The 12250-nt window shown below is 43.9% G+C and overlaps 1 protein-coding gene across 9 annotated transcripts in view; it reads left to right on the forward strand.

The window, feature by feature from the left end:
- LOC140906245 (uncharacterized) overlaps nucleotides 1–12250 on the forward strand; it is a 106743-nt gene that overhangs the window by 47748 nt on the left and 46745 nt on the right. For 4 of the 9 annotated variants that reach the window (XM_073329827.2, XM_073329829.2, XM_078851384.1 and 1 more), the window contains exons 9-13: nucleotides 2079–2291; nucleotides 2433–2639; nucleotides 3978–4159; nucleotides 6846–6963; nucleotides 7974–8063. In XM_073329827.2, the coding sequence (XP_073185928.2) occupies nucleotides 2079–2291; nucleotides 2433–2639; nucleotides 3978–4159; nucleotides 6846–6963; nucleotides 7974–8063 (810 nt within the window). Of the gene's footprint in view, nucleotides 1–2078; nucleotides 2292–2432; nucleotides 2640–3526; nucleotides 3630–3977; nucleotides 4160–6845; nucleotides 6964–7973; nucleotides 8064–8112; nucleotides 8312–12250 lie in introns of those variants that run through there. The other 5 variants (XM_073329828.2, XM_073329830.2, XM_073329832.2 and 2 more) reach the window with 5 other exon arrangements.

Raw genomic sequence — 12250 nt, forward strand, 5'->3', positions numbered from 1 at the left:
TACAGTGATAAGTAAGTCAACATAGATTTGTCAAAAACAAATGTCAAACCAGCTTAATATTCTTCTTTGGCAGGGTAATAAGCCTTGTGGATGGGGGGAAGTCGTAGATGTGATATATCTCGACTTCAGTAAGGTCTCACATGTTCTTCTCATAAGCAAACTAGAGAAACATAGCCTAAACAAACCTACTATAAGGTGGGTGAACAACTAGTTGGAAAACTGTACTCAGAGTAGTTATCAGTAGTTCACAGAAAAGCTGGAAGGGGTCTCACAGAGATCTGTCCTGGGTCTTGTTATAATCAATGTCTTCATAAATGATTTGGATAATGGCATAGAGAGTACACTTAAAATTTGCTGACAGTACCAATCTGGGAGGGGTTGCAAGTGCTTTGGAGGACAGGATTAAAATTCAAAATGATCATGGCAAACTGGAAAAATGGCCTGAAATAAATAGGATGAAATTTAATAACTACAAATGCAAAGCACTATATTTAGGAAGGAATACTCAATTGCACAAATATAAAATGGGAAATTACTTGCTAGGAGGGATCTGGGGATTATAATCTATCACAAACTAAATATGAGTCAATGGTGTAACACAAGTTGCAAAAAAAGGAAACATCAGTCTGGGATGTATTAGCAGGAGTGTTGTAAGCAAGACATGAGAAATAATTCTCCCATTCTACTCAGTACTCAGCTGGAGTACTGCATCAAGTTTTGGGCACCACACTTTGGGAATGATGAAGACAAATTGGAGAAAGTCCAGAGGAGAGGAACAAAACTGATCAAAGTTCTAGAAAACATGACCTATGGGGGAAGATTGGAAAAACTGGGTGAGGGGGGACATAATAGTCTTCAAGTGTATAAAAGGTGGTTATAAAGAGGAGGGTGATAAATTATTCTCCTTATCCACCGAGGATGGACAAGAAGTAATGGGCTTAAATTGCAACAAGGACGGTTTAGGTTAGACATTAGGAAAAGTTTAGGGTAGTTAAGCAGTGGAAAAAATTACCTAGGGAGGTTGTGGAATCTGTGTCATTGGAGGTTTTTAAGAACATGTTAGAAAAACACCTGTTGGGATGGTCTAGATAATTCTTAGTCCTGTCTCAATACAGGGGATTGGACTAGATGATCTATTGAGGTACCTTCCGGTCCTACGTTTCTAGGATTCTAAAACATTTAAATAATAAATATGCTATTTTGTGTGTTTAATTAAATTCAAATTACCCTTCTAATGCAGATTGACACAAATTATGTGCAAAATGTTTATTAATAAGTAAGCAATATATCATTCACCATTTTCTAACATACTAAAAATGCAGGTAAGAAGGATCTGAAAATATTAAGCCATATAACTGCTTAAATAAATGTATATAGTTATAGTGTACCCTCTTAGGTAGCAAAAAGATGTATCAGAGCTAGTATAGAGGCTCTGTCTAGTTGTAAATCAACATATTTTAATGATTATATCAACCAGTGAGAATGCACCTTTCTTCAGAAAATAATTGAAGTACAAGTGGAAAAGTAGATTAAAATCAAGGATTGAAATGGAGGATTTCTTCTTGGTGATTCAAATAATTATTTAAATCGATCCTCTGTCATCCTGTTTAAAAATAGGAATGTTGCTCATGCTACATGTTGGAACTATCTTGGATCTTTTCAGTAGCCGTTCTTTGTACCAGTCGTTGGTGATGCTGTTCATATTGTATGTTTAATTTTAGTGCTTAGGTACTGTGGTAAAAGGGAGCTGTATAAATATCTGAGGGAGAGAATCGGAGCTGAGTGGAAAACTTTCATCAGTCTTCAAGGGGAAAAAACAAACAAAAAAAGCTTTAAAAAATGTTTGAAAATATTTCCTGTTTTACTGACTAGCTAGTGTAATCAGTTAAAAAGGGTTTCTTGGTCTCAGCAGAGCAATAGTAATAGAACTCACTCCTCTGTATGTGGTAAAAATATCTTAGGGCAAACAGCATCTGGTCTTGATTCATTTTAACTTGAATAGTTATTCTACATATAACAAATGACAAACTTACTCTTTTGGAGTATTGTCTCAATTGTTTCTGTATTTCCCACTTCAGGAGTGGGATAATGAGCTGAAAGCTCTCCTAGAAGATATGAAAGACAAATCTGGTAACTTAAAGAAACGATGCCCAGATCGCAAGACTGAAGCTGGCGCTGCCTATAGTCGTGTGAAAGCTGTATATGGGACGATAGCAGAACTTCCAAAGCTGAAGGAGATGAAGGAGGTGACTCAGCATCTTGGGACAGTAAAGCACATCTCTGCAGAGAAGGTAAACACAGCATGATTTGAGGTGTGGCCTTCCTATATCTTCACCCATTCAGGCTATTTCACACTGATATAGAGAATAAATGGAGTAGCTCAGCCTATTGCCTGTAGTGAACCTTACTCTTGTTTTCTCTCTATTGCTTAGGCAGCAGATTTTCGCACAAAAATAGAGAAATTCATTGACTCTCGGACTGATAACTTACGCGACATGAAAGGTGGAGAATTTTGGCCCATTGTTAAATGTGTCAAAATCCGTGTTCCCGGTGCTAATGTCTTGAAGACTGGGGCAGTGCTGGTGGATTTGCCTGGAGTACGAGATTCCAATGCTGCCAGGGATAATGCTGCCAAAGAGGTACAATGGCATCTCTGAAATTTCAGTCTGTGGTTTGTTTTGTTTTTTTAAGCCCTTATGTCCCGTCTGGTTCCCAGACCTGATCTTCATTGGAAGCAGCATCTTCCTCCTTAACTGCTATATAATGGTTTTGCACACATCATGTCATTCAATATGCATTGGGCACATGAGCAACCTCTTCCCTTTTCCTCTGTTTTTCAAACATAAACATTTGCAACACCATGTAATTAACATGTGGCACTTGCTGCTGCATGATACCATAGTGACAAGCTGATTACTAAAACTCTAGGATTAGTAGCTTCTATGGATAAGTGGCATCCACAGTTGCACTAATTAGGATAAAATTACAAGTGCTATCCATCCTTGTGCTTCAGGGCATACATTGATTGTTATTTGAGGTCTGTAAGTAATCACCATAGATGCTATCATATTGCACTCTTAGGTGCCTTGAGGACATTTATCCCTCCCTTAGAAGGATGCATTGCTATTAGGGACTGATCATAGTACAGTCAGAAGTAATACATCTGTGTTTGTGTTTACGCAGACCTTTTCTGCCATTTCAATTCCTTTTGTACATCTCCATCAGCAACACTGCTAAATTGTGTTTGTATTAGTGCATTCTGCGAAAATCTGGGCAACTGTCTTATAGTGCCTCAGTAGATAAGAGTGCCAAAAAACCTGATTAACGTTAAATTTGGAAAATGGTTAACCACTGATAGACACATGTAACTGTTATATAGTAACTCTGAAAGCCTTGGCTCGTAAATAGGTTTGGAATTCTTTCCTTTTGCATTATCCAGCTGGATATTAATATTAATATTACTAAGGGCTTGTCTTCCACTTAATATTTCTAAGGGCTTGTCTCCACTTAGCAGGGGATCGATGCTCGGCGATTGATCCACCGGGGGTCGATTTAGTAAAGACCCGGTAAATCGACTGCCGATCACTCTCCCATCGACTCTGGTACTCCACCGGAACAAGAAGCATAAGGTAAGTCGACAGGAGAGTTTCTCCCGTCGACCCAGTGCGGTGTAGATACCACAGTAAGTTGATCTAAAGTACGTCGACTGCAGCTATGTTATTCATGTAGCTGGAGTTGCGTGACTTAGGTCAACTTAGCCCTGTAGTGTAGACCTGCCCTAAGTGTCACTCTACGACTTAGACACCCATGCGGGTTTGGAGATTCTGAGACCGTGAACAGTGTTTCTTTAAAAAAAGCAGACTTTTTTGGACAGTTCTTCTGAATGTATTATTTCGTAAGAATTGGTTGAAACTCTCAAGCTTTAGAACTAATTACTATAGTTTTCCTGTAAACTGACTTTTCTTGCCATCCTTTAGTATTTAAAGAACTGCAATGCAGTGTGGGTAGTAGCCAACATCACCAGAGCTGTGGATGACAAGACTGCCAAGGAGATGCTGAGTGCAAACCTGCGGAGGCAGCTGCTCATGGATGGCCAATATGGGAGTTTAGCTTTTGTTTGTACGAAGACTGATAGCTTTAATGTTACAGAAATAATGAGGTAACTTCAACTCTCCCGAGCCTGCTGCAGTAGCATGTCTTGCATGAGGTAGTGGTTGATCACTCAAGCTCTGTTAAACTGGGAACCACTTCAGCAACTTGCCAGGGGTACAAGAGATGCTCTTAACTTTCATAAAATGGGACAGATTACAAGTAGAGGTAGAACGTAGAGGTGATCCCACTGAGACGAAGGGCTCGCAAGTTACTGTGCGGCAAGCCAGAGTCTGACTCTGCAGCTCACCAGCTTGCTGTGCACTAACATTCTGTGTGGACAGTGCTAGATACAGTGAATGTCAGTGTGGCTCCTCAGCCTTAGGGATTGTCTTCACTATGGAGCTAAATCAGTGCTGCCGCAATCGATGCAGTGGCATTTCTGTACTCCACCTCAACGAGAGGCGGAAGCAATGTTGGCAGGAAAGCGTCTCCCATCAACATAGCATAGAGTGGACCCCACAGTAAGTAGATCTAAGCTACATCGACTTAAGTTATGCTACTAATGTAACTCAAATTGCGTTGCTTAGATCGACCGGAAGCGGTAGTGTAGACCTGCCTTTAGGGCCCTACCAAATTCACAGCCATGAAAAACGAGTCATGCACCTTGAAGTCTGATCTCCTACCGTGAAATCTGGTCTTGTGTGTACATTTACCCTGTGCTATACAGATTTCACAGGGGAGACCAGCATTTCTTAAATTGAGGGTCCTGACCCAAAAGGGAGTTACGGGGGGGAGGGTATCACAAGTTTATTTTAGGGGCGTTGTGATATTGCCACCCTTGATTCTGCACTGGCTTCAGGGCTGGGGAGTGGCGGCTGTTGGCCAGGCACCCAGCTCTGCCCGCAGCAGCGCAGAAATAAGGCTGGCAACACCACACCGTGCCATTCTTACTTCTGTGCTTCAGAGCTGGGCTCCCGGCCAGCAGCCACGGCTCTGGCTACCCAGCTCTGAAGGCACCGCCGCTGCCAGCAGCAGAGCAGTAGTAAGGGTAGCAGTACTGCAGCCCCCCTATAATAACGTTGTGATTTCTCTTCCTCCACCCCCTTTTTGGGTCAGGACCCCAACAATTATCATCTGTAAAATTTCAGATTTAAATAGCTGAAATGAAATTTATGATTTTTAAAATCCTATGATTGTGAAATTGACCAAAATGGACCATGAATTTGGTAGGGCCCTAATCATACTACAACTTGTAGGGCTTGCCATGTAAATCAGCCCTTAAGTGTGCAGAGTTCAAAAAAAGATCAATTAAGTTTTCTGGTTTGGTTGGGGCTAGGTTGGTGGCTGGCTGTATGGATTACTGGCCACAGCAGTGCACTAAGTTCATCACTATTGGAAAAGTTGATATGTCCCTAACCTTTCAGTTGAATTACAATGGACTGTACCACCTTTAGCTTGCACTAGTACAGTGGTCTCAAGATATAAATGGCTATAAAAGTGTGAAATATTTGTCTGTCCTCAGAGTGTCTGTGTGCTGGGCTTTCTAGTATCTTGGCTTGTGCTTTCCGTAGATCATTTTAGAGGCCCATAACAAACAGGTTCTCTGTCTCTTGTCTTAAAATTCAAGAGCTTAGTTCTGTGAGGTGTTAACATTCTCAGCTTCCTCTGATTTCAGTGCAAGTCAGAGATCTGGATTGTAACCCCCCCACCACTCCCAAGATGCAGTCTTTTTGTCTTTGTTCATGGTGGCTGATGTAAATCATTGTTGTCTTACTGTTCACACTCTAACCTTTAAAAGGCTAGAGTGGATTCAGGGAGCACACACTTGGGTACTGTCTGGGAAGCAGAATTGATAAGTGTTACTAAGTTCCCTCTAAGCTGCGTGGCCACGCCGCTGCCGGTTAAGCCCCATGCAGGGGCTCAGGGCTGCGGCGGGGAGAGATGCCTCTCCCCAGCACAGACCTGCCGTGGTGGGGAGAAGTGCCCCTCCCACACCCAGAACCCCTCATGCCTGGCTCCACCCCAGAGCCTTCACCCCCTACCTGGAGCCCCCTCCCACACTCCGAACCCCTCGCCCCCCCCCCACATTAATTTTGTTATGTGCACCAATATAGAATCATGGAACTGGAAGGGATCTCAAGAGGTCATCTACTCCAGTCCCCTGCACTCAGTGTGTCACACATCACCTCCATATTGGTGCACACAACAAAATTCATTCCGCACATGGACACACAAAATGGGTAGTGTCCTTTTGCCTTGTCATTAACCTTCCTGCCTGTGGGACTGGCTTGTTTTGGTATGCTACATGTAATCTTGGAAAATACTTGCTTGGGTTATTTATTTCCAGCAAGGAAACTTAAGTTTTTACATGTAATGTCCCCAGCTTTGGTGGCTGTGAACTTGATCCAAAAGCTATTGAAGTTAAGAGGAGTTTTCTCCATGACTTCAGTGGGCTCTGGATCAGGCCCTATTGTATGAGTGCCCTAGATTATAATGTGATGTGCAAACCAAAGAGCCATGGAACTCACCCATCTTTGAAAAGCTTTGCAAACAAAATGAGTGGCACAGGATTGTCAGATTTGTTCACAGTGAATTGCTGTTAGTAATCAAGCAATTAAAGCAAAATATCAGTGTAATTCTTTTACAGAAAAAATATCCACTTAATTCAAGTAGAATATCAGTGCATGCAATGTCTTTTCTGTAGCGGGTCACTTTGTTTATAGCCTAACTTTTAAGTATCCTGGATCTTGCAGTGACCTGGATTTAAGAGATGAAATCCAGCCCATGGAAAAGTCACTGGAAGAGCTGGAAAATCAGCGGGTGCAAATGGAAATGGAGAAGGACACACTTTATACTCAGCTCCAGCAAGAGGTTGGTAACTCTTTCCCCCCTCCTAGTACAAGACAGTGGGTGGCAGGTATAATTGGGTCTGGAAACAGCCTCCAGGCAATAGAAAGTCGTGTTTGTTAGTGGTTAAAACAGCTATTCTCCTCCAGCTAACTTCACCCCTGCCACTCAGATGGGCTGTATTTCAAACCCGGAGAAAGGCTTTTCATGGTTAGTTGTTCCAGTGGGGAGAAGAGGAGGATGGATAATCCAGAAATCGCATATGAAGAAAATCTAACTCAAGCCTTGGGAGCTGTGCAATAAGAGAGATGTAGTGGGATCCTCAGCTCTCAGATTGCCAGGTTAGAGAGGAAAATGCTCTTAGATCTAGTCCATCATCCAGGAGACAGTGCTGAACTGTACTCTACAAAATGTTCCTCCAGCGTTTTACCCCGTAGGTTTGAAACAGCCTAAGCAATAGAGCTTCCTCGTCTCATAGTCTAAAGATGAATGAAAGTTAGGCATTGTACTTCATTAGTACGATTGTATAGGGACCTTTTATAGAGAAAATAAACAAACTATCTCTGCCTCAAGAGCTTGGAGCCAACCTTAGATACATGCCTTCTCTTCTTGTGTCATGTCCTCAGGCAAGATGGGTAGTGAGGCTTACACAAAATAAAGTTGAAGTTACTTGTCTTTTACTTAATCTCAATTTTATCACTATAACATTGGTGTGGAGTGCCAGTCACTGCTGTGCTTGGGTGTGATGAGTCTTGAGGACTCCCTCAAGGTTCTCTTCTGGGAACTTCTGTGATTTGTGCCGTTGAAAGCTTTGTTGTGTTCAGTTGTGTCTAGCCAAATGTTTCTAGTTCATGGAATTTTTCTGATTTAAACACTCTTCCCCCCCCCCACCTTAGGAAATATCACTTTTAAAAAAATGCATAAAACCCATTTAAGGTCTAAATTACCTATGGGACACAGCCTGGTGATTGGGGCAGTGTGGAGCTTTAAATTTCTAATGTTTTTAATGCTTCCGGTATTCTGTTCTTTCATAGCAGCAACGGCAAGGACCTGGTGCAGAAAATCCAGCCTCATTCCAGAAAGAAAATGACCTTAGGAAGAAAATCCTAGAGAAGGAATTCAGAGTGAGTGCCCTTGGGAGCCATGATCTGACCAACTTTTTGTTCAAACAAGGAAATGTGGATTCTTCTTCAAGTGATGATCCCTAACATGTTCCACTGTGGGTTATGCGTGCGTACTATGTGCCTGGAGCCGGAGAATTTGAAAGTATTGTCTGCTAGTCTGCACATGTGCCCTGGCTCAGCTCGTGTTTCTGACCAAGTGGATAAAAGGCGGGGCAAATCGACCAACTTCTCACTGCTGCATGAGCCAGGTCGGAACCTCTCTGTGTCCGTAGCTTTGGCTTCATCCCTTAAGATACTATTTAGCTTTGTAAATAGTTTTTAGCGCCTTGTACTGTTAATAATGTTAGTGTTTTCATAGTTTTTAGTGCCAGATTAATCTTTGGGGGAACACTTCACTTCCCCCTAATGCCCCATGTGGGTACTGGACTCAGCCCAAGACTCAGGGCTTCAAACTCTGTTTCCTGCCTGCAATCCTTCTTTGTCAGTGACAACCACTATTGCTTTGGGAAGCTCACGTTGCAGTGAGGTGCAGTATCTGCCACTCATTCCCCAGCTGTGCCTGGGAAGGGCAGGAACTCCACCTTTGAAAACACCTCCGTGGAAAAGACTGAGAGGGTTCAATTCAGCCCAGACGGGGGAAACCCCCCCTGTACACCAGCCTGACGAAGCAAGGCCTGGCCTTCCTGCTGCGAAGTTGGACACTGGTTCCAGAGATGTTACCCTCATAGACGCCCCCAGCAGGATATTCTCGGGAAGCCAGGAAGCATTCTCATATGCCTGGGACTTCAACAACACCGGATTTGGCTCTGAAGAAGCTCAGCTGAAGAGGACTTCCAGTAGAACCTCAGAGTTATGAACACCTTGGGAATGTGGGTTGTTCACAACTCTGAACAAAACATTAGGGTGGTTCTTTCAAAAGTTTGCAACTGAACATTGACTTAATACAGCTTTGAAACTTTACTATGCAGAAGAAAAATCCAACTTTTAACCATCTTAATTTAAATGAAACAAGCACAGAGATTCCTTACCTTGTCAAATCTATTTTTTGGTAGTTTACATTTAACATAGTACTGTACTGTATTTGCTCTTTGTTGTTGTTGTCTCTGCTGCTGCCTGATTGTGTACTTCTGGTTCCAAATGAGGTGTGTGGTTGACCGGTCAGTTTGTAACTCTGGTGTTTGTAACTCTGAGGTTCTACTGTAGTACATCCTAAGTCCCAGAGGCTTGACAAGAAAGTCCATAAATATCAAGCTCCATAAATACTGGAAAGCGATTAGTCTGTATTGTTCTCGGCACCTCCCAAGACCTCAGGATCTGTTGGCTCTGACAATGACCGTTCACCTCCGACTTGTCGCACAGTCTTCGACAGCACCCTCTCCAGCTCTGATGGTCCAGACAAAGACAGCCACTCTCACACTGGGGAAAACTGAGTCCCAGGCCGCTTCACAGGACATCTTCACATTCCCGGTTCTGGCATCCCCTCCACTGGGTCTGTTCCTTTCCAGAGATGTTATAACACCACCTGGAAATCAACAGCTCAGAGAAGTTTATTGCCTGTTCCTTCCTCAAGGTGCACCTTCCCTTCAGTGGCACCACCTCTGGAACAGGAATCAGCTTTCTCCTCATCCGGAGACTCCAAACCACCCGAGGAACCTTCGTTTCCTTACCCTACATATCTTCCACCACCCGAAAGACTTACACCTGCTTGGGAACAACCTCTGTATTTAGCTTGGAGCCGCTGGCACTTCATGCCATTGGGGCTTCCATGTCCCCCTTTTAACTCTGCCTACTGGCCATATTGAGGGCCCTGGGACCAGTACCGCTCTGCAGTGTCTCTCAGGTCTGCTAGGGAGTCACTCCTTGCCTCCTCTTGATTTGAGACACTCTGATCCCCCCTGGATCCTTTAGAGGAGGAAGAGCAATATGCACTGGACCCAACAGTTCTGCCGGAACCAGTAAGACTGCTATCTTCATCTCTGGACGACGTGGTAACCCCCACATCTCCCTCCCTCCCGCCCCCCAGTGAATTCAAGCAGTTCCAGGGTCTTTGTTGTAGAGTTGCTGGGTAACTACGATTCCTCTTGAAGGGTTTTTCAGGAATCCCAGTACAAACTCCTTGACATCCTCCACCCATCTGTCTCCAGCAAAATAGTGCTCCACGTAAACGAAGCTATAATGGAGCCCATTAAGGCTGTTTGGTTCACTCCCGCCGCCTGTGCTTCCATCCCCAACAGGGTGGGGAAATGTTGTGCACTGGCCAAAGGGGCTGAAATTTTGTTTTCTCGCCCTCCTCCCAAGTCCTTGGCATAAGCCGCTTCTGACAGGGCTCTACGGCCACACCCATGGTACGCTCTTTGTCTGCAGGAGGAGAAGTGCCCAGACTTACTGGGGAGAAAGGTCTTCCTGTTATCTAATCTCCAGTGCAGGATAGCCAACTATCAGGCAATAATGATCGAGTGCGACTTCTTGAACTACTCTAAGTTTACGGAGTTCACCGACAGCCTTCCACAACAGGACAGTGTTTGTTTCCAGGCATCGATAGACGAAGTCAAACTAATAGTCAAGGCTGCCCTCCAGTACAGAGTCGATGCCACTGACATATCCTCTAGAGCCATGGCTACTACCATTGTCATGTGCAGAGAATCATGGCTCCATGTGTCAAAGTTCCCTTGAGAGGTCCAGAATACTGTGGAGGAAATCCCCTTCGATGAACCACAATTACTCAGTCAGAAGATGGATGAATTCCTCCGTAGTTTGAAGGACTCTAGGGCTATCCTCCACTCTCTGGGGACATATACACCTCCCAAGAGAAAGCTCCATCAATAATCATCTAGACCTAGACGTGCGGGGAGGGATAGCTCAGTGGTTTGAGCATTGGCCTGCTAAACCCAAAGGTTGTGAGTTCAATCCTTGAGGGGGCCATTTAGGGATCTGGGGCAAAAATTAGGGATTGGTCCTGCTTTGAGCGGGGGGTTGGACTAGATGACCTCCTGAGGTCCCTTCCAACCCTGATATTCTGTGATTCTATGTGGCTCAACAGGTTTTCCCCATCAGATGCCCTATGGAGCACCATGCAAAAGGCGGAATGTTCAAAGAACTCACTTTCCTGCACCTTCTGCAACAGGGTTGGCCTTCCAATCTCAACCGGCAGCGAGGCACAATTTTTGAAGGGACCTTGAGAGCTGTGAACCACTAGGCCAAACATTGTCCGACCTTCACATGCCTTTTGTAGATTGTCTGGCGCGCTCTCAACCCTTAGAATGTAGTACCAGACCAGTGGGTGCTGAATGTCATCCGCGCTGGCTCTGTGATTGAGTCTGCTTTCCTACCTCCTCCACAACGCCCTTCTCCTACCTCCTTTAGGGACTACTCTCCCAAGACTATTCTCAAGCAAGAGGTGGGCTACCTATTAGAGCGAGGAGTGATAGAACATGTCCCCTATAGATACCAAAGAAACGGCTTTTACTTGACTTATTTTTTTATATCCCAAAAGAAGGGCATATGGAGACCAGTTCTCAACCTCCACCACCTCAACCACTTTGTCCGTAAACTCAAGTTTTGTATGGTCTCACTGGCCTCTGTAATACCATCCCCAAAAAAGGACACATGGTTTACAGCTCTTGATATGAAGGACATCTACTTTCATGTAGATATTCATCTTGTTCACAGATCATCCTCACATTCATGATGGGCCCTGGCCATTTTCGTTACAGAGTGCTCCTTTTTAGCATAGTCTTCACGGTAGTGAGAGCTCACGCCAGACTCCTTGGTCTCCTTGTCTTTCCCTACCTTGACAACTGGCTCCTTGTTCATAAGTCATGCCAGAAGGCCCATGCATCAACTCTAATGATTCTACACTTCCTCTTCAACCTAATAGCTCTCTTTGACACGGGTAAAAAGCCTTGTGGATAGGGTGAAAGTGGTAGATGTAGTGTATCTTGACTTTAGTGAGGCTTTTGATACTGTCTTGTATGACCTTCTCATAAACAAACTAGGGAAATACAATGTAGATGAAGCTACTATAAGGTGAGTGCATAACTGGTTGGAAAACTGTCCCCAGAGAGTAGTTATCAGTGGTTCACAGTCAAGCTGGAAGGGCATATCAAGTAGGGTCCCATAGGGATGAGTTCTGGGTCCAGTTCTATTCAAAATTTTTCATTGATGATTTAGATAATGGCATAGAGAGT

Source organism: Lepidochelys kempii, chromosome 2 (assembly GCF_965140285.1).
Source record: "Lepidochelys kempii isolate rLepKem1 chromosome 2, rLepKem1.hap1, whole genome shotgun sequence".
NCBI lineage: Eukaryota > Metazoa > Chordata > Testudines > Cheloniidae > Lepidochelys > Lepidochelys kempii.